At 36.3% G+C, this 22,563-nt stretch overlaps 2 protein-coding genes across 5 annotated transcripts; one reads left to right on the top strand and one right to left on the bottom strand.

The window, feature by feature from the left end:
* On the top strand, window positions 1–4,705 carry LOC129302974 (uncharacterized). Its single transcript, XM_054941932.1, has 8 exons — window positions 1–256; window positions 1,206–1,350; window positions 1,440–1,608; window positions 1,909–2,179; window positions 2,663–2,928; window positions 3,055–3,270; window positions 3,546–3,648; window positions 4,242–4,705. The coding sequence occupies exons 1-8, from the start codon at window positions 106–108 to the stop codon at window positions 4,298–4,300; spliced, it is 1,380 nt and encodes a 459-aa protein (XP_054797907.1). The 5' UTR covers window positions 1–105; the 3' UTR covers window positions 4,301–4,705.
* An 811-nt stretch (window positions 4,706–5,516) lies between these two features.
* Window positions 5,517–19,655, bottom strand: LOC129302973 (MAG2-interacting protein 2). 4 transcript variants are annotated; one of them, XM_054941930.1, is made up of 12 exons: window positions 19,451–19,655; window positions 18,978–19,292; window positions 18,240–18,413; window positions 17,338–17,539; window positions 16,924–17,132; window positions 15,242–16,244; window positions 13,077–14,044; window positions 11,961–12,049; window positions 11,246–11,605; window positions 9,540–10,761; window positions 8,697–8,962; window positions 5,517–8,441 (listed from the first exon to the last, which is right to left on the bottom strand). In XM_054941930.1, exons 2-12 carry the CDS (start codon window positions 19,012–19,014, stop codon window positions 5,841–5,843), a joined length of 7,131 nt encoding a protein of 2,376 aa, XP_054797905.1. In that variant the 5' UTR covers window positions 19,015–19,292; window positions 19,451–19,655; the 3' UTR covers window positions 5,517–5,840. The 4 variants fall into 4 exon arrangements, with proteins under 4 accessions (XP_054797905.1, XP_054797906.1, XP_054797903.1 ...); XM_054941931.1 differs by having other exon boundaries at window positions 19,130–19,292; XM_054941928.1 differs by having other exon boundaries at window positions 19,244–19,292.
* Between the last annotated feature and the right edge of the window lie 2,908 nt (window positions 19,656–22,563).

The raw sequence follows: 22,563 nt of genomic DNA, 5'->3' as shown, positions 1-22,563 counted from the left end.
GTTCTGCTCGTCGTATTTGAGAATTCTTACTCTGCTCAGTTCTTCTGGGGACACTCCTAATCTGTTTCTGGTACTCGCACTCAAAAATCGCCAGAGAAACCGAAAATGGAGATGTTCTACTATCTCGTGTTTGGCGCATTGGGTGCGGTGGTAGCAGCACTCGAGCTGAGCAAGACCAACAAAGATCGAGTCATCACATCTTCAGCATTCAATTCCTTCAAGAACAATTACCTTCTCGTTTATTCACTTATGATGGGTATATTCGTCATTTTTCAACATTAGATCTGTGTTCTTGCTCTATCTCTCTAGATCTTTCCCGAATCTGCTCGCTATTTGAATGTCTTTCTGTTTGTGCGCAGTTAGTGTCTTTGGATCTAGTCTTTCGGGGTTTTCTTGGTGATTCGGTTGGATTGGAATTGAAAACGTTCTTTTTTTCAAGATCCGAATCAATCCTAATTATTGTGATTTTTCTGATTGATCTCGTGCGATTTGGCAGCATTGTAGATTTTGTTTTTTTGCTGTTCGCTTTCTGAATTTAAGCGGATAGTACTATAGAGGTGTTTGGCTCTGCATGTCGTTTGTCTGGGAAATTTTCAGCTGTAAATTGCGAGAAGTGGCTTACCGACGAAAAGGAATTATTACAAAAGCTATCATTTATCTCTTCTTCCTGGCTTGCCCCCTTCGTCGTTAATTGATAAGGGATGCCATTTCCTTCCTCTATTAAATCTGGCTCTGTGTGATAGCTCTGGAATATCTTCTGGTCTTGTAGTTGTAATTGTAGTTGTTCTCGTTTGTTTTCGGAAATAAATTAATACAGTGAGCTTAATTATTTCCTTTGATCCTTAGTGTTCAATAATTCTTACCAAACTTAATTATCTTATCAAATTTGTTATTAATTATTCAAGGAGCTGATACTAAAAACTAGACTATTCACTGCAGCAGTTAATTTAGCTATTAAAATGAGTAAATCTAGTTCATTTATATGCGATGTGTTTGTCAAATTTTAGCTGCATGTCACTAATGAATTTGTATCTAGATAAAATGCTATTAATTAATGGAAAAACGTACACTGGAAACTGCTTGCAGAAATTGGCTTCTGATTTGTTCATAGGCGCTTATGTGCTCTTGCATTTGTTGAAAAGAAATGTTTGGAGTTACTGTTAAGTTTTTGTTAATCTAATAGGATGCTATTTCTATAACTATAGCTGGAGACTGGTTGCAAGGTCCATATGTCTACTACCTTTACAGTACATATGGATACGGTAAAGGGGAGATTGGCCAACTTTTCATTGCTGGTTTTGGGTCATCCATGCTGTTTGGAACCATTGTGGGATCTCTAGCTGACAAACAGTGAGATACTTTTCCCCGACTCATCTTGCTTTTTGCTGCATAAACTGTCATAACATTTCAGTGTATCATGTTTCTTATGTTGAAATCAGGGGACGGAAGAGGGCTTGTGTGACTTACTGTATAACTTACATCCTGAGCTGCATCACTAAACACTCACCGCAGTACAAAATCTTGATGTTGGGCCGTGTTTTGGGAGGTATTGCCACCTCATTACTGTTTTCAGCATTTGAGTCATGGCTTGTTGCGGAGCACAACAAGGTGAGTTATAACTATATGGCTTTAAAAGTATTTCTTTTGTTTGTTAAGAAATTTACCTTTAACAACATTATCATCAAACACCCAAAAAACTACATTAGCAGTGGGTATGTTGAAATGGGCAAACTGAAACACCCTATGTAATTGAAACTTCTATTGTCATAATTCAAAGTTATATTGACTACAATAGATGCTGAAGTCCATGTTTTATGAACCAGTTGTTGCATTTTAGCTATTGTCTTATTATCTTTGTTTTGCACCTTGTGCTGATGATTTTAATTGTGTTTACTTATCATCTGTCAGAGGGGCTTTGAACAACAATGGTTATCATTAACATTTGCAAAGGCTATATTTCTTGGAAATGGTCTCGTTGCTATTGTGTCTGGGCTCTTTGGAAATGTACTTGTTGATTCTTTGTCTCTTGGACCTGTGGCACCCTTTGATGCTGCTGCCTGCTTTCTTGCTGTTGGTATGGCCATTATATTATCATCATGGTCGGAAAATTATGGGGATCCTTCTGAGAACAAGGACTTGCTTACCCAGTTCAGGGGTGCTGCTGTGGCCATTGCTTCCGGTAGAATTCTCACTTCAGACATACGTGGCCCATTGTTTTTTTCTTTTTTTAACGATATTTCTATGTACATGGTATAATATAGAACTCTGAATTAACTTATTAAATCTACATTAGGAATGAATTGGTCATCTTTTAATCCTAGTTTAGTGTATAGTATGCCTGAAGCTGGGACTTGGGATCTTAAGTGAGAGTTCCCTCACAGGTCAAGTTCTGGACTCTTAACCTTTAGCAATTCCGTTTCTATCTGTATGGAATGCTTAATCTTTTAAATGGCTCCAGGACAGAAGAAATTGTAATTTGTAATTAGTACTTGGTATTGCTATCAACTCAGGTTGTCATGAAATTTGAATGGCTTTAGGTGAGAAGTTTGTTATTTGTATTTATCATGTTGCCATGAAGTTTTCTATAATATGAAGTTTTATGTGTATTTTTTTCAATTGCGAATTTCCTTTGTTTATTTATAGCTACGTTTTTCTGTTTCAGATGAGAAAATTGCCTTGTTAGGTGCCATACAGTCTCTCTTTGAAGGTTCAATGTATACCTTTGTGTTCCTATGGACTCCAGCTCTGAGCCCAAATGATGAAGAGATTCCTCATGGATTTATTTTTGCAACATTCATGTTATCTTCAATGTTGGGAAGCTCACTTGCATCTCGGTTGATGGCTCATCCATCCCCCAGAGTAGAGAGCTACATGCAGATTGTTTTTTTAATCTCTTCTGCATCACTAATCCTTCCCATTCTGACCAATGTATGATATTGTTTCAGTATGCTCTTTCTTTTATTTCCTCCTTTTTCAGTCCTTTTTTCTTAAGTAAAGATTTGAGTACATCTCATGCCTATTCTACCATGTTATGACTTGGTTGATGTGGAACAGTTCTTGGTAGCTCCTTCCAGGGTAAAAGGTGGAAGCATCTCATTCTCGGGCTGCATTCAGGTTCTTGGCTTCTGTGCTTTTGAGGCTTGTGTTGGCATATTCTGGCCATCTATTATGAAGATGAGATCGCAATATATTCCTGAGGAAGCCAGGAGCACCATCATGAACTTTTTCCGCATTCCTCTGAACATTTTTGTGTGCGTTGTGCTCTACAATGTATGTTTCACCCCCTGCTTAGATTTGAATTGCACAGATTACTTGAACTTGGAATTCAAACCTACTTTTATTTTGCTTAGTTTAAACTTGGAATTTGGTTATAACCCTGTTGATTCAATGTTAAGCTAAACGTGCCATTATCCACTGAACCTTGCAACTCTTTGTCGAACATTCAAGCCTTATTTTTCTAACATGGTACCCAGTAAGAAAAAAGCATAGTAAATTCTCCGTGCCATGCATGTGTAATTCTGACTTCTTATGTCTTGCCTGAGCAGGTTGATGCATTCCCTATCACTGTTATGTTTGGGATGTGCTCTATCTTCCTTTTTGTGGCATGTGTCTTGCAGAGGCGACTATTGGTGATTGCAGATAAGCCAAGTAAAAACTTTGCACTCCAATCTTGTTCATATTCTAGTAATTGTAGAATAATGGATTAGGCTGATTGCTCACATATTTCTGACCCTTCGGGTTTTGGGTCAAATAGTGATGAGAGAGAGAATCACCGTCTTGTGTCTGGCGTGCTGAGTACATGTTTGTAATAGAGTTGCAAACGTGATTTTGGGCTTCCTAAGGCAAAGCATCTCTCACAAGCTGTCTCAGAAAGTGCAAAATCACATTAGAGTGGCTAATACAAACATGCCAAGGCTCTTAAAGGTCGTGACACAGCTGGCACAGGTGATTATGGGAGCTGATTGTTATCTGAATAGGATGATAGAAGATATCCGCTTTTGGTTTAGTTTTTCCTAGGTTTCGTTGTAAAGGCTCAGGCTCCTCTTAGTGCTCTCTTCCTCTGCATTTAGTGCCATAAGATCTACCCTATGTACCACCGAACTTAGTCATTGGCCTTAATTGGAATTAAAATGCAAAAATGCGTTTGTTGTTTTTTGATAGAAAAGATGTTTTTGCTACATGAACTTTGAGAATTTCTTATGTGCGTATTCTTTTCTGATAATTTAACTTGTTTTAAACAGAAACAGAAGATTGGGAATTGAGGGAAAGGGACACCGAGTCAGAGCCCTTAAACATGTGAGAATGATGTTCTGTGGAAGGTTGGAGGCTCTGATTGACCAGATACTTCAGTCTACATATATTGGATCGTGTCTAAGCGCCATCAGGCGCTACTTGACTATGAAGGTACAGCTTATAAAAGAATACTGGTCTGCCCAAAAATGGGAAGGAGGGGACGAAAACTATAGGTTGAACAATTCCGTTGGTGCTTTTGGTAGAAATACTGTAGTGCAATAGATGTCTCTTGGCTATTACTCGAGGAGAAATCTCCATTTTGGTAGTTCTCATGTTTATTCTTTTGGGGGGCGGGATCTCCAGTTTGTCCCGTTGGGAATGGAATACTTGCCATGCTATTTCTTTCATCGTCTTATTTTTACTGTTGTAATGGGAGCTGAACTTACATTCTCCTAATGCATTCTCTTCTTCATCCTTATTTCCCCCAATAAAATCTGTAGCTGCATCAAGTACAAATCGAGCGCTACATTCACCAACGGAAAAAATAATAAAATCAGATGCTAGTGACTGGACTGGTTATAATGGTCTATACGGATTTACTTATGACTCGTTAGGGTGAATGTTAGCATATCCCTGTTGAGCGACAAAAGTTCTATTCCTACGCGCATCGTACGAAATCTGTTTGGTGCTGATAAATGATCACAGTTATGCATCCTTTCAGCAGCAAGGATACCACTGTCTGTGTCTTTACACTCATAACTGGAGCATGGTGCAACATTTGTAGCCGTCGTCACCGGATAATAAACCGAGACGCTTACAAAAATTTCAAGCCACCTAGGGGTTGTGTATACAGTGGCCGAAAGAGGGTAGCTGGCAAAGGTTATGCCCCCCAAGTTCTTAACCCAACAAACCCCCCGCCCCTCGCCCCCCACCTTTTTTTCCCTCAAAATTATGGAGGCGTTGTGCTTGTCTAGTCCCTCTAAAATTTACATGAACTTAATATACTACATATCTCTTCTAATCGCGACCCTCCTCATTTTTAAATTCTTGGCTTCACCCTTGTACATATAGTTGCAGAATTTACTCGTTTAGTAATGGTCTACAGAGCATATTTATGAATCATTTACATTCTACACACATCATATTTTATTGTTAGTTTTCATCCTAATGCGATATTCATAAAAGTAGAATCGTGATCACAAAATGTCCGCGATGTATCATGCATAAGCCCACGTAAACAAGATGATTTCCATGACCAGCTTTGAGTAAAGAATCGATACCCATTGTAATCATCGAACAGGCGCATAAATACATGATCAGATCAAAATATCAGTGTGTATGACAATAAAATTTTTAAAAAACTCATTCCTCATGCAATGCCAAAAAAAAAAAAAACCTAATTCATTTAATACACATACACGTGAAATTGTGAATATCTATTTCGCTGCTAGCTAAGCAGACAATCCATCGATCACCCCAACCCTCTGAAAGAAAACATCCAAGAATAAAAACTCCTGCATGCTAACTAGATAAAACACCTATATTCCAAACACGGAAGAATCAGGGAGGCAAGGCAAAGATGAGGAAAATATGAACCATTTTATAATCTACCTAGCACGGAGCAATGACAAAGTGGATCGAATCAAATTGCTCAGCTTGCCTCTCAAGCCACCAATAGTATTCTCTAGTGTATTACATGTCTTCTCAACAGGGAACTCGTTGGCCTGCAGCAATTGAAGCTGCCTCTCCAAGTACCTAATGAGGCTGGCATCAACAACGTTAATGAGACTGAATGAGGCATTGGTATGCATAAATCTAGTGAGAAGAAATCCGGCTAGAACATGCTGACCGGCCTTCACAAGCTCAGATATTAAATTAGGGAAAAGGATCCTTCTGAAAAGAAGCAACTCATTCCCATTATCATTGTTACTTTTAATCCCATTCTGAGCATGACCAGATAACAAAGCTGCTTGACATTGATGGGATAAGCTTCCAATCAAATAGCACACATAAGATAAGGTAGCACCATAGGTGGAGTCGGTGATGATAGAAGTAATGATCCCAGAAGATAAAACAAGAATTAAGAAGTCGTGGTCCCCACTGTGTTTTCTTGGTATGCCTTGCTTTAAGTTATGCTCTACTGCCCCTAGGCACTGCGACTGCAACGTTTTGTAAGGTAGCAACAACGTCATCTTCAAAGCATTAAAGCAATCCATGTCAAGTACTATCTGGCTCAAGCTTTTGGCTTCATCCTCATCAAGCAATATTCCATGAGATTTCACTAATGATCGATCAATCAGTCTCATCACGTCACTAATACTTGATTGGCTAATGAGTTTTTTGAAAATCTCTGTCCAACAAGCATGTAATGGGTGAACGGAAATTGGGTCCTCTTTCCTTTCCTTTGCAACATTTTCTACATCCTCAAGGCTCTCCCATCCCTCATCCCAATCATCATTGTTCCAGTCATTTCCTTCAGAGACTTGGGCGGTGGCTTCCCCATCTCTGCCAGGACTGAAGAGACCATCCCACTCTTCCAAAATAGCCAGCAAGGCATCAAAATGGATATCTGTACTGGCTTCACTGCACAATCTACGAAAGCAAGAAACAGCCGAATCCACATTCAAGAGATCATCAGGGGTAATTTCTATGCTGGGTGATATTGATGCCACAAGCTGAGATGACTTGAGAGCTACCAAAGTGTTTGTGAACCTACTAGAAGAGTCTTTCTGATCCAATATCCCCTCATCAACATCAGTCTTATTCTTTCTACTAGCATAAAGCAACTCATCCCATTCTTCCCATGGCACCACATTGGCTTGTATATCATCTGAGAAACCCTTAATATTTTTACTTGAGATGAACTGCAAAAGCTCTAGTACGTAAACTCTGAGGGAACTTGGTAACTGGAGATCATCAGAGAATCGGACCATTCTTTCCCAAATTACATGTCTGACACATTTCATAATTTTTACATCACCTTCTAGCTTGCTTAGAGATGACAGTATATGACACAATTTCTGGTTCTCATGGGATCCACTGATCAAATCGTGAAGAATGGGTTCCATAATATCTAAATAGAAACGGGGAAGACTCTGGGAACCTGTGCTGCAATCACTAGCTGAGCCAGTTAAATACTCGGATGATACAAGGGAAAAAACTTCTGCAACAGCTCCAAATCCACAACCAGAAAAAACCATAGCTCTGCAGAAATTATAAATTTCTACAGCCAAACCACCACTTAAACCACTGTTAGCATAGTCAAATAGGGTACCCCAGCCCTGACTAGGTGAGATGACATCTTCCATCACCAATCTCATTAAGACCTTCAGACAACTCATTAAGCATTCTGGATTAAAGCTCATAGTTACTCCTGTATTTTCCTCCACTACAATTTCCTTCATTTCTTCAGTTAACTTCATCCAAAAATTAAGAAGAATGATAAGGCAGTCTTGCCATGCTGAGTCATCAGGTAGATTTCTGTATGAACTGTTAAGAGACAATATAGCAGCAAAGTACTGCTTCATGATCCCCAAAGCATCAGAGTGACTCAGAAGTCCAATATACATCCGGCATAAATCATAGGTCTGTTCAAGCTTATTTATAAATCCTTGAAGGTATTCTGGAGTTCTAATACCAACATCAGTAGTAGCCCTAGTCTCCAAAGCTCTCAGCATATCCAGTATATAATACTTGTAAACATCTTGCCATGACATGAAATCCTGAGGTAATGCATCGTTAAAAAAATTGACAAAAGCCTCAACCATTTTTGCCAAAGCTGACAAACTATCGTTATCAATATGTGCATAAACTTCATTGCTGAAGCACTCGAAGTTCAAACCATGTAACCCAGCTATATTTTTGAAGTTCAGATTTTTAATAAAGGAAACATTTCTGCATTCCTTCTCAATGACCTTGTAATAATGAGCTAACCATATATTTCCATTTGCTTGATCATGGTGTATTGATTGCAATGATTCTTCAGTTTTATCCAGCTGCGTGTAGCACTCAGACAGCAGGTTGTACATATAAGCAAGGCGAAGCTTGTTGCACCCATCCACAGCAGGGTATACAATCATTGTGATGGTTTTGATGGTTTCAGCACCAGTAACAATTATTTCTCCTTTATAATTAGTAATTTCTGCTGTAATATCATCATTCATCCAAACATCAGAAACAAGGACAACACTTAGGTACTGCAGTAACACCTGAAAGGAACAGCAATAATAAGACCTAATCAATTCATGGATTTAAATAACCAATTAACCTTTTAAAAAAGCAGGCTTTTGAACATGTAAAAGCCCATCAAGCCCGAGACCACCTGAAGCATAACATTGGTCTATATCTACCTTACGCTGAAGCCTAACAATGATTTACACCAAAAATGGCAAGACTAAAGGGAGCAGGGAAAACTCTGAACTACCAGCTCAAAGAGGCTAAAGTATGCCTGCAAGCCCACTTACCTCAGTACGATTCAAGCCATATATATCAGCTAATTTTACCAAGTCTTTTAAAATGCCCTTTTTCTCAAACTTTACAGACTCGATGAGAGAGAGAACAACACCCTGAATATAGGTAGAGTCCCCAGACAAAAAGCGTTCTGTTTCAACCCCAGGAATTATTTTTTCCAGTGCTCTAGAGTGCTCAGTCAGATGCTTTTGCTCATCTAACTTGATTTTCCACTCCCTCCAAAATGAGGACTGTACTTTATCAATTTTATTCACATCATCTGCAAAACAAAATGAAAATGCAAACAATAATTTAGTAGTTATGTATACCAGCAAACTATGAAAAGAAAAGTTCAATTAAAATTTGCCCTGCATGGTTTAAAGATCATCTAACTCTTTGTGCTTTGTTTAGCAATCTCCTTGTTGAAAGTATGTTTCAATTATACATCAGACAACAGTTCTTTCAAGGCCAATATTAGGATTAAGCTTACATTTTGAAATTGAATTGTTTAATCAATACCAGCAATAGCCTTGTGCCCTCATAAGTCACAAGACTACAAAAATGTTCAAGATATAACTGAAATAGGCATGCAAGAATAAATTATTCATTGCTTTAACATTCGTGTGATTATGTTAGTTAAAATTTTGAAATAAAATACCACTTAGTGATTAAGTGGTAGTCGAACAAATCATGGGTGTTTAATGTAACTCGACCAAGAAAATGCAGAAGAAATGACCCTCAATCAATTTCAGCCTGATTAACAAATTACGCTTTTAAATGTAACAGCCTATATATAGATGGAATCCCAGAGCCAAATAGGTAAGATAAAAACAAAATGAATTAGAGAAATTAATAACCAGAAGTTGGTGGTGCATGCTTCTCTTTAAATCTCCTCTGCAGTAGCTCTCTCCTCTGTGCAGGGTTAGTTCCGATTGCAGAGTTATGCAGTAAGCTGTATGTCATCCCCACATTCACAATGCTAGAAAATTCTCGATAATCTTTTCTCATTCTGAGCTGCTCTTCTATAATCTCTACCCCACTAAAGGCATCCACAAGATTCAAAAGATAGAAGCATCCTATTATATCTTCCTCTGCAGTAACTGGCGGCTCCATAATTGATTTTGCCAGAGAGGCAATCAGATTGTCTCTTGGGGCAAATCCATTTCTTGCCAACCAAGACAAAATGGTTACCACAGCATGGGTTCTCACATTCATGTACAGCTTTCCAGTATCAAATTTCTTGTCAAGTTCGCTCTTACTCAATTCAAGCAACCATGGGAGTTCAACAGCAGCAAAAGACAGGACTTTCCCGTTTTCTGTCAAAATGGAAGCCCAATCTGTATCATTCTCAACAGCCAAGGTTTTGGCTACAATGGAAACCACGTCTCTAACTTTATCAAGATGAACATCTTGGTTGTCTGTTCTACCACTGTCAAAATCTTGAACAAAACCTTTTAGGTATAGCGTATTTGGATTGCTTTTCTCAGAAAGTGGGACAACAGATGATCCTGCAATTGAAAAGTTTGAAGCACTTGTTCCTGAGGACATCATTAATGTCTCACACTGACCTTGCATGTCCAGATCTTTCCATGCATGGAGAAGCTCACCAATGGACTCCCCATCACAGTGACTCAAAGCAAAACCTAATAGTTGCTTACGAGCATTTACATCCATATTTTCAAGGGCAGGACCTCGTGCAATTGCAGCACATAAATCCCATACGTAACCATGCCCCTTTTTGACCAAAACAAGACAAAGATCAAATGCTAATTGTAAATCACCAGCAACAGCAGCTTCTCTAGCAATAGCTTCCTCAACAGCTGATATGTCATCTGGTGATTGTAAGCCAAGAAGTTTGGCAACCTCAATCAGTTCATCAACATGTAAATATGCTCCAGATTGACTTGTGATTGCCATCTTTACAATGTCCATTGGATCTACTATTTGCCTGAACTGCATAGGCAGAAGTGTCACTCCAAGGTTTGGAAGCTTAACGGTTAGCACCTCAATTATATCTGCCTCTGCCTTCACATTTCCACTACTTGGATATAGATTAAGACATTCTTTTGCTTTCCAGATCTGAACCAAATTACAGTGATGTATCTATTAAACTAAATAATTTAAAAGAAGGTTAGCATGAACAAAAGGCACTACAAGAATATCCAGAACTTCAATGAGGAAATGGCTCCAAGAAGGTGAGTTAGATAGCAATTACACTAAACTTTCAGTTATCAGCCTAATCTCTCTCTCTCTCTCTCTCTCTCTTTTTTTTTTTTTTGGCCCAGAGGGTTTGTCGTATGTCACTACAATTCCTAAACCGTTAACTAATGTTTGGTGGGAAATGTGTTTTCCATAAGGGAAATTGGATATGCATCTATCTCATTTTCTTTTTAGATACATTTCCCATTTCCTTTCTAGAAATCACTTTTCTGTGTAGCAAAGTTCAAACATTGGATTAGGATAACTGATATTTGGTATAAAAATTTAGTAAGCAATTTTTCATGCAAAAGGGTGACATAAAATATATGTTCATGTTGCAGTTATTAAGTTGGATTAAACTTACTTCAGAACATGAAAGACTTGAAGCTGAGAAAAAATACTCCCTAGCTGCTTGAATGACAAGGCTTTCAGCCTTCTCTGGTGCCAAAGCAACTGAACTGGTACCCTTCAAGTAATTTCTTGCAAGAGAAAACCTCCCAGCTTTCAGAAGTCCTCGGCAGAATTCAACCAATATATACTCAAGGTCCAAGAAAGGAAATGCTTTTTCCCTCAAATACTGCATGTCACGCCACATGTTGGCCCATTCACTATCTGATCTGCCAGGCTGCCGGCGAATAAATTTTGACAGTATAAGGCGAATGATCTGTTTCACATTCTTTCCATCTGAATAAGGCTCTAGGAAAAAGTTTAATGGCTTGGGGACCTGCAAAAATAAAGTGTATGGTAAATTCCTACTAACTTAAGAACAATAATGGTAACTTAATCCTATTTTCAAATATTAAAGACCTCAACTTTTAAAATCATACTGTAAACTAGTTACATAACCTCATTTATAACATAACAAAGTCTAAGGAAGAAAAACAATGCTTAATGACAACTATATAATCTACCACAGTGAAATACACATTGAGAAGCAATTATGTGAAGAAAAAAGATAAAGGGAAGAATAAGATACCCAAAGAAAATAAAATAGAAAGCTCATCAAGTTGCAGAGTTGCCCAGTCCTTCTGTATATGTACAGGAAACAAGTTTCAACTATTAAGTGAGAAAATACAAACCTGGTAAAATGCCAAAAGCCTCCCTGCTTCAATATGGCCTTCTGCAACTCTAAGTCTTCTTTCAAAGTTCTCAGCTTGCAATGCACCATCTGAAAATTTAGAAAACTTCTATTACACTCAATGTTGCATAAGAAATGTTAATGAGTCTGATACAAAAATAATAAAAGTATATGTCATTTAGATGGTTATTGACCGTTGAGGGTAGTTAGGTCATTTAGCTGTCTTTCAATGATGTGACTTGGCATTTCCTGGAATCATATAAATATTAGGATGCCTTCTCATTTGCAATTAGCGTATTGACATAATGAATTAGCACTATTCAGTTTCTATCTCTCTCTCTCATCCCTCTGGTTCTCTCTATCTCTTCTGTTTTCTCAATTCTATTCTACTTCTCTATCTCTATTCTACTTTCTTTTCTCTCTTCTATATCACAATCAATTGTATAAATAAAAATTCATTCAACATACACATGTAATGCATAAATATGATTTGCAATGGAACCGGCCCTTTGGGAATCAAGAACATGCACTCCCCAAAACAAAGTTATAATGCAATCACATATACAATGAAAAAACAGCAAAACAATATTGAATAGCTAGAATGTTGAGTTGCTAAAGACATGCCCATAAAGACTAAGGAGAAAAACAACAACAAAGTCACAAGGGTCAGCCTCAGTACAAATCATGAAAATAATACATTTCTTGATCACAAGTTCATAAAGTATATCAGAGATGGAATCTGGTTGCATGGAGATATGAAAATGTACTGGCCACAATAACAACAAAAAGAAATTTGAGTCATGTAAATGGAGCGAGGTGCAAAAGAAAATTCAAGATGCCAAGAGGCATACGATGCATTTTAACCAGGGGAATCTAAAATCCCCGATTCTTTAGTTTTGTAAGCATAAAATGCCAACTATATAATTTCTATGATAAAATTTTAACCATCATACCAAACATAGGAATCTTATACTATTCAAGATATCAGGGAACATAAGGAAAAAAACTTTACGAGAAGTCTTCCAATTTTTTTCACACCAAATGAGCAATAAACCATGCCCTGACAAATTATGAAAGGTTATGACATCTCAATAGCATTACAATATCAGAATCACACCTTGCAATTGAGGAAGCTTAGATAATATGCCTGCCATGACACTCCACTTATCTGTGACTGTGGACAAATATATGCATTGCAAAGCACAATCAACCGCTTCAACCTCATTTTTGAAGAAGGCGTTACTTTGAAACTCTCTGCACCCTTCCTCAATTACTGACAAGCATATATCCAATTTATTCTCCAAGGCATTTTCCTTCAACCATCTGACTAGAAATGACTCCTCTTTGTTTTGATTTGCAGAATTGCAAAGATGAACATCTTCAACTATGGATACCTTAAACCTTTCATGCATAAATGGAATTGCTTTGTTGTGTAATTTTTTAGCTACATTTTCTTCACTAACTCCCTTAAGCATAATTTTAAATTTTTCATAATCTGTCAGTTGTTGCCATGTGACAAGACTCATGTTGAAGCATATTTCACCATCACTGTCATCAGCATAAATAATTTGGTACAAGTATAGGACATCCTGATGAAACAGCTGCAATTCAGATAAGCCTTTGCGAATGGCAAAGTCAAGCAAGCTGAGGCAATTATCCAACTGCCCGCTAAGGCTATCCATAGCCTTCGCTCTATCTTTATACCACTTTGAGAGCTCATTAGTTGTTGGCCAAGAAAATCCAGCACTATGCTTGACAATAAGTTCGGTTTTGACTTGGATGCTAATGTCATGGCTATTGACTGACTCATTAATGAAGCGAATCATCTCATCACATTCAACCCAATCATCTTCCCTCACAGCAACACCAGAAGGAGGAGATCTCCCAGGAAGAAGCTGCCCATATGTTTGCACAGGAACTGTTTCTGGGATGGAAGCTAAAATTTCCAACATGGAAGGGGTCAATGAATATGGATGACGCTTGAAAAGCAAGTTTAGGGCACCAATCTTTCCACTTTCCGCTAATGCAAAGGCAGCTTCACTAATAGGCATAACACGAAATTTGCTGTATTCCTGCACAGAAAACCTGCATAAAACTATGTCAATGAACTGAGTCAGTAGAAACCAATAGAATAACTGGATGAAAATAAGTGTTGAATGACTTGTCTAAAGTAATCCAAGAGCAATAAATTTGCACATGCAAGCATGTATTGAAGAATATAGGTTACATATGATGGCACACAAAGTGGGGATATAGGAAATGGTCAACAAATAAACATGAATAAATTAAGATGGCTCTGTTAACACCTCATTCGCAGAGAACATTCCATGATGTCAAAATGAACATATTTTTATAAAATTTAGTAGTATTATTAGGAGCTTTGATTGCTGGCAAACTTTTATAGTTATATTCTTATATGCATTACTTGGAAGTCGGAATGAATAGAAAATAAGCCTTTCATTTATTTCCTCTGTTTACATAATCACTAAATCACAGAGGGTGTGGCTACAAAATTCAGAGTTGGAGAAAATATGCACTTCCTTTTCCATAAAAGTATTTGTAATTTTCCCTTCATTGAAATCTTATGACCAATTGTTTGTAAAGTATTAAGGAGAACTTCTTGCCTAGGAATAGTTTCAGTCTTAGGCTTTACTCTGTACGCTTCTTGTCAATAATATTAACAAATACATGGTGATATGATAGTGGTCCAGTTAAGCTTAAAAACAGACTAGGTTAATATAGTAGTGGATTCTAGAAAAACTTTTCTATGCCAGAATAACCATTTATCCTTTGCTCTTCCCCCTTTCAGTGGCAATTTATTCAAATGTAAATTAGGAGACCCAAAAATTCTCACATTAATGCTACTTTTTCTGTTGATGAAGAAAATAACCTAATATAAAAGTGTATTGTTACATGGGAATAATAGGCAGTTGAGAAAATAAGTCTAGGTAGTTAGTTACAGGACTCTCCTATTAGCATAAATAGGGAGATATAGAGTTGTAAATCTGTAATGGGTGTCTAATGATTGCATAAATTCTTTTTACATTTTACATGAATCATATAGTGCATATTATTATGAAGACATCATCACTTAAGGGATGTATGAGAATATAAAGGCCTAAAAAATTGTGAAATTAATGCAAGAAGAAACATAAGGCAATGAACCAAAACAATAGAATGAAAATGTTGCATGACAGAAAATAGCATTTTATTAGGACAAAAACAATAAAAACATAAAGTCCTCTCTATTTGAAAACTGATATCTATAACTTCCATGGTTACCTGCCCATGTTTATTCCAAGATATGTTTCAAGCCTGTCTCTAAATTGTAACAACCGAAGTCTAGCCATGCGAATATCCCACGCTTGTCTACTGTCATGATAATTTATTTCTGAAAATCGATTCTTGTCAGTGATACGGAGACCATACGCAAGCAAAGACTTCATTGCATCCTCTGTTGGTCCAATTCTTTCAAGACACTCACAAAGGATGAAATCTTGGTCCTTGATTTTTGATAAAACCATGTTTATTTCATTGGATCCTTGGTCAGAATTCACCCACTGAGACTTCAGAACTTCATCTTTATCTAATCCATGACTATCAGCAAAATTTAGAGCATCTTGAAACCTTTTCCTGCTAACTAACACATCATACATTTCAGAGATAGATTTCTCAGAAAACGAAATGAGGCACCAGTGCAACCTAGAAAAATGAATCTGATTCAGTGCATCTTCAATGATCCACTCCATCTGCTGCAACTTATCTAAGGCCACAACATCAGAAGAATCATAATTTTCTTGGCATGATGAACTTCCCAAAAGAAATTGGTGGCCTGTAGATGTTGGTTCTTTCTCCAGAACAGGCATAAAGTACACAGGATCATCTTCCTGAACTTTTGAGCCATCAAGGATATCAATCAGCACAACCACACCACTCTTATTGACAGTAGTAATAATACGATCAGACCACCAAGAAAAATCCATAATACCAATAAAAGATGCCCTCCCTCCTTTTGATAAATTATTAGGATCAGGTAAATCTTCTCCCTTCTCCCATACAAATCTACAGAGAGTAAAGCTTTCTTTGTCCAATTTAAAGATTTGAAATGATCCTGTCAAATCTAGAGTCGCAATAAAGGTGCCTTCCATAGAGATTAGCACTTTTGGATATGTTAGCTGACCTTTATAGCCTTTTGGTTTGAAATATATGCCTTCGAACTGAGTAGAGCACAACTGCTCCAACTCTTCATTGGCACTTTTACGCCAAAGAGTAAGATGGCAGGACCCTACAGAATTGTGCATAACTAGTGAATGAAGACCTTGGAAAAGCAGCAGATAAGTGATATGAAAAGTTCTCTTTTCCACAATATTCAGAAGACGTTAAAACCTTAAAGCAAATTTCAGCAATGAACTACTCCTTGAACCAGATAAAGAACAGTGGTTTCTATGTTTAATTTTGAAATATGTCAAATCTGTGCAGACGAATCAGAGAAAGTCATACATCAAAAGCATGTACAGACAATCTTTCTCAACAGAATAAGACAAAAAGTCTATAAAATGCAACATATTTCATGCTTAGAGAGATTGTTGAAAATACAAGAAAATCAATGAATTCAGGTTTATCTTGCAGTTTCTGAGCAATTTGCCACACTTTAAGCAAGTCCAGATGAAGATCCTGTGGGACACGAACTTTAGTTTGGATGAAAAAATATTTATATATTAGGATGTAATATTTCTTTCTTTCCTAAAATTGATTATCTGAATCCAACCAGGAAGAAGTCACATATATGGCATCAACAGAAGCAATAGTCTAAAATAAACTTGTCACCCCTACCCTTCACCATGCCTGAAACAAAGAAGTGAAACAGAACTTGAATCTATAGGGAAATACCACTCCAGTCCACGATCAACAATTATATTTATATACCACAAACGATAACTGAAAAAAATAAGCAAAAAACATACCAGAGCGTTTGCTAGATGGTAGAGACATGATGGTGGGATAGGCAACAGCCACAAAAAGGTTAAGTTCATGATGGTAGTCAAAGGCACAAACATTGTTACAGAGACGACTCCTGTGATCAGAAATCTTCTTGGAAAAGGAGCCATTTGGCTCATAACTGATCTCAATATGTTGAAGTGAACCGTCTAGTGTAATGACAGTGAACCTACAACTAGAAACCGAGCCAACATTTCAAATTAACATTTCTTCATTAAGTGGTTGCTTTAATTTTATTGACGTGGTGTCAAATCATAGAAAAGATAAAATTATAACAATAATTTGAAGATCAGCACGAAAATGATTGTGATTCATTTTCTTCTAACAGTATTGAAGGCAAGAGATGCAGACAAAGATGCAGACAAAGGGAAGATACTCACAAGAAAGACTTCTGTGTATTTAAGTCCCTATTGGAATATATGCCAACTATTTGTGAAGAAATTTTCAAATGCCTCTTTGTAATTTCTGCAACCACTTCACCGTTCGCCTTGATAAAATACAGTGTATCAGTGTCATCAGCAATCCCAAGAATGTCACCGTCCTCAGACCAGGCTCCTACACTAAATGTACAAAGGCTGCAACCTAGTGGACCAATTGCACATAAGAAACAAATTTAGAGAGAAAATCATCCAAAAAGAAATTATTTTTCAACTTCAGTTTTCTACACTAAATAACACCGTTTGAGTCCGCAATGTGTTTCAATATCATTTATGCCATCCTGTATCACATGTTCCAAATTGTGCAAAAGAATTCTCCTTTCAGACACTTGCCCTAATAGGCTAATGCAGCAGATTCGTGACTAATTTCTAGACTGCACTACCATCTCTAGGAGGATTCACATAATCTAAAGACTCAAATGAGCAGGCAAAAGGAAAAAGGAGAGGCTACTAAAGTTTATCGTATATATGTGCACAACGAATCATCTAAGGTGATGCTTCCTATGGCATGTGCACATATAAGGTCATCAATGATCTTATATGCTCAATGTTTTTAATCCATGTCTAAGAACTTAGAGTGATGAAACCCAACATTTACATTTCATCAATGCACTTTACCCAATAATTTATCATTAAAAAAATATTGTGTGATTTATATGTGAACAGAATGCATGCAGCAACGCCCTGTCTGATCCACTAGAGGACTATCTATCAGAAATATATATTGATTCAATCATCAATTCTACAAAAGAATTCCCAAACTGAAATATTCCAATATAATCCGATGATTAATATCCACTGATCTACAGAAAACAAATTTATGGACATAAAGAAGAAAATCTTACTATTGAAAATGCCACATGGCTCCTGGAAGTCATCCTCTTTACTCAGAATTGTTATTTGATTTCCAGTGGCAACAGCAACATGTTTGCCCCTTGGGGAAATAAACAGAGACATCAACCTTCTAAGTCGCTTTGGTTGATTATATTCTGTCCATTTCTCTTTGAGTTGATTGACACCTTCACAACATGAGAGAAACATAAAATTAATGTAAAGAAAATAATGTAGGTTATATTCAAACCAAATATAAATTTTTGAATAGATCTGCTTTTCGAAACAACTTGTCCTGAAAATATGCATCTCGTGCAAGTGGCATCACTGAGAAAATTTGTTATCACATTCTCTGACAGAAAGTACAGGCAAAAGAAAAAAAATAAGTGAGGCAACAGTTAGTCCTCAAAATGAATAACTTCTACATTTCCCCTGCACCATATCCACAAATTCTCGACGTCCCATTTTTGTTTTGGCACAAGGACAACACAAAGGTTTAACCCAATGATCTCTTGTAAAACTACCCAAAACCCTCAATGCTCCTTGTGACTTTGATTCAATGCACCTTGTAATTAACACGTGAAACTCAATGCCTGTTTGTACACAAGCACCCACTGAAAGAGGTTCATTATAATAGGGAAAAGCTCAATGATGAAGATGGGTTGGATCTGAACCAGTGCTAAGGATAATTCAGTATTCAGTAAACAGCTGGTGAAGAAAAACAACAAAATCTTTCGCTACAATAATCTTACTAGCGCAGATGGTGACTCGGATGGCTGGATATAACATTCAGTTTTAGTAGAGACGGAACATGTTGACCAACTTGAATACATGAACAAGGCAAAAACTCCGTCCTTGTATAGAAGCAATGAACAAGTACATCCGAAAACAAATACATGAATACCAAAAGAAAGCCGATAACGAATGAAGCATTTTCGCTACTCATCAGCACAACAAGTGCGATGAACTTCTTCAGAAACGAAAGGCTCAGAAAACAATGCTGAAAATCCAGATATACCTCGAACCGAGAGCAAGTGTAAGAGGCCTCCCTTCGCACCCTCATTTACCTGAATTTGAAGAAAAACAGGAGTAAATGAAAAATCCAATCAATAATGCTGACTAAATTTCGCTACAAATTTCATGGGTGAATCCATCATACAGATAAGATGAAAACAAATCAGGAAAGTGGGATGTGGGAAGAAGAGGTGAATAAGATCTTCAGAACCTGGTATGGGGAAGGGAAATTGCAAGTGTAGGTTCTCGAAGCGTGACGTCGCGTCTCGTAAAGCAGTTTCTGTACCGATTGCTCCTCCATACAAGGCATCAACTGTATCTTTGAACTCCCAGACCTCAAAAAATGAACCGCTTTCGAGTGCGTGGATGTGAGAGACAGAAAACAGTACAGCGAAGGAGAGAGAGAGATAACTCCGGTCCAGGGTTCAGTGATCATCAATTTTCACCTTTCCTTTATAGGTTTTTCTTTCCCCCGTCGTTTTTCCTGTCATCATTCTGCCCTCTCCCTCTTGGGCCTTGGCCCAACTTAGAGGGCATCCGGAAGACAGATCTTATGAGAACATGATTGGGCATTGGGCCCATATATTCTGTCCAATTGACACTTCCCCCTCCTTCTTATTTTGCTTTTCACTCCTTTATATGCGCACTGTTATCATTTTATCGAAGTTAATCATGCTTTTGAAATCCGGTCTAATACTAAATTTATATTTTCAGCGCATTCCCTAATAGAGATATGAACCTCAATTCTTCAACATGAGGGGCTAGTTCTTTTAATTAAACCTAAACCCTTGCTTTTCACTTCTTAAACATATGATGAAAAATGGACATCTCACTCATTGAACAGTGAGCTAATAAGCTTGTATTATATGTAATGTGAGACATAGTTTAAAAGCTTTGATTCTTTATAAGGAAAAGTTAGGGTGATCAATACTTTTTTCCCTATTTTACTGGCCCATTATTTGTTTATTATCATTTGAATTTCCGGACAACAATTTATTATTGTTATCAATTACCAAAAAAAAAAGTAAAATTGAAAGGTTACATATTTTTTTAACAATTTTAAAAATATAATTATTAGCTTGTTAACTTTATCCCCCTCCCCAAACACACAAACACACACACAGTAGAACATCTGTTATGAGTTGTGACTTATGAGGACCATGCTTGAATTCGAAGCCTTGATCCGCTCATCACTCTCAGCCATCTTGCATGTGATTTGGATATTATTTTATTACTGTATATTAATCCACCAGAAACTGGTATGTTTGTTTGATTCAACTAATTTGATTCAAAAATAACATATAATGTCCATGTATTAATTTTTTTCTAGATCAAGTCGGTGGGATAGATTTTAAATAAAATATAATTGTTGATACATATAAGTGAGTTTAACAACACAACTTTTTAATAATTTTCATGGCATCTCAATTAACTTGATATTATATTCTGCATAGTGTTAGACTCTTTCCCACTCTTTACTCCTAGGTAATGTTTAGTATACAAAAAAATAAAATATGAATAATAATAAAATAAGATTTCAAAATAATAATAATATTTCTAGGTGGGTTTAGAGACTGCTTAACATTTGGAGTTGCTGCCAGGTGGCCGGACGCCTTTGTGCGATAAGATTGATGATGGGAAATTATTTGTAGAGGTTGTTTAAGAATAACTAATCCAGCACAACGAAGGAACTTCACATGCTTAATTGTGTGTAGTGCATCCTTGTTGAAAGACTCTCTAAAATGCAATAATGAAACAATACGTAGTCAGTCGAACCAGCTATACATTATATGATGTTCAAATGGGATAATACACGCACGCACATGAACAGGAAGAGATTCTTTAAAATTTTAAAATTGGTGGTTTAGAAAGATCCTACATGATTTTTCGCGACGACCAAGACTTTTCAGAGTGGAATATTGCCATACTGAAAAGAATTTGGCTCCCTGTGGTCATCCTTTACTTATGATGTATTGTCTTTAGATTTGAGTGATTTTTTAATCCACTGCTCTCTTCTCATGTTTCCTACATGTTTGTGCTGATTTGCTGGGATGAATATGTGTAAACAAGACATTAGTTTATTTATTTATTTATTTTTGAAGATATAAAAAGTATAAAACTTATATACTTATTAAAGTATTTATGTTCAATCAAATCATGATAAATAAATCTTAATATATTAAATAAAGTCAATAACAAAAATTTATAATAGAATAAATAATTTATAAAAAATTACATATGTTGATTTAATTAGAAATAAATATATTAAATATATAAAGTTAAATATATAAGCTTTTCACATATAAAAATTATTATTTTTTAATCCATAAGCGGATGTATCGGCTAAACTTAGCCTACAATCTAAGATTGAGTTTTCCCCCTCAACGCACACGTGATGGGTTGGGCGCAGTGTCATCTACCTCAACATGTATATTTGTTTACATGAGAGGTTAATTACGTATATTATAAATTAAAGATATCATTACAATTATTTTATTGTCGTCCTGAATTTATTAATTTGTTCTTGATATTTTTGAATCATTTAATTTGCATAATATTGTGTGTGAAAGAGAGAGAGAGAGTACAGGTTAAGCGTTAAAACGAGACTCTCCCTCTAAATGTGAGTTGTCACAAATGGCTATATATCAATAAGAACTATAATTTTTACCTATGAGCACGGGTTAGAAATTAGAATTCCTCGATGCATACACAGTATGAAAAATTGTGTGAGTGTGTTTACGTAATTTCGGCTGTATTCAATTTTGAAACAAAACTAAAATGAACCGGCCCATGCACTTGATTAATTAGTTTAATATATGTATTGAATTAATTAATAATTTGTTTTTTTATTTTGGTAGATTTGGTTCATGGTGCTCTTTTTTCTCCAAAAAAATTTTGGAAAAATATTAATCAAGGATCATTGAAAAAAATTTATGTCAATCAAAAATTACTTATTGTTAAAACTTGAATGGATTCTGTATCCATTCAGATTTTAACAATAATTCATCATAAATTAACGATAGTCTATTCGTATTTGTTTTTCATTTAGGTTTTAACAACATTAATCCTTGATTGATATAAATTTTTTCTGGTGGTCCTTGATTGTTGTTTTTCCAAAAAAATTTAATTTAATATTTAAAAAAATTTTAAATAGATCAGGTGCACCATGTCATTTATAATTTATCTAATAAAAATATGCTATTCAAATAGCATTAAATATAAATTGATTATAACATTAATTATAGTAAGAAGAGAAAAGGCTATAAATTAAATATGATTATGTTATAAGAATAAAATCAATTAAAATAATATCACATAAGATTT

The sequence above is a fragment of the Prosopis cineraria genome, unplaced genomic scaffold (genome assembly GCF_029017545.1).
Source record: "Prosopis cineraria cultivar Desert tree isolate PC_DT_omini unplaced genomic scaffold, ASM2901754v1 PC2, whole genome shotgun sequence".
Taxonomy (NCBI): domain Eukaryota; kingdom Viridiplantae; phylum Streptophyta; class Magnoliopsida; order Fabales; family Fabaceae; genus Prosopis; species Prosopis cineraria.
This window is presented reverse-complemented; position numbering and strand designations above follow the sequence as displayed.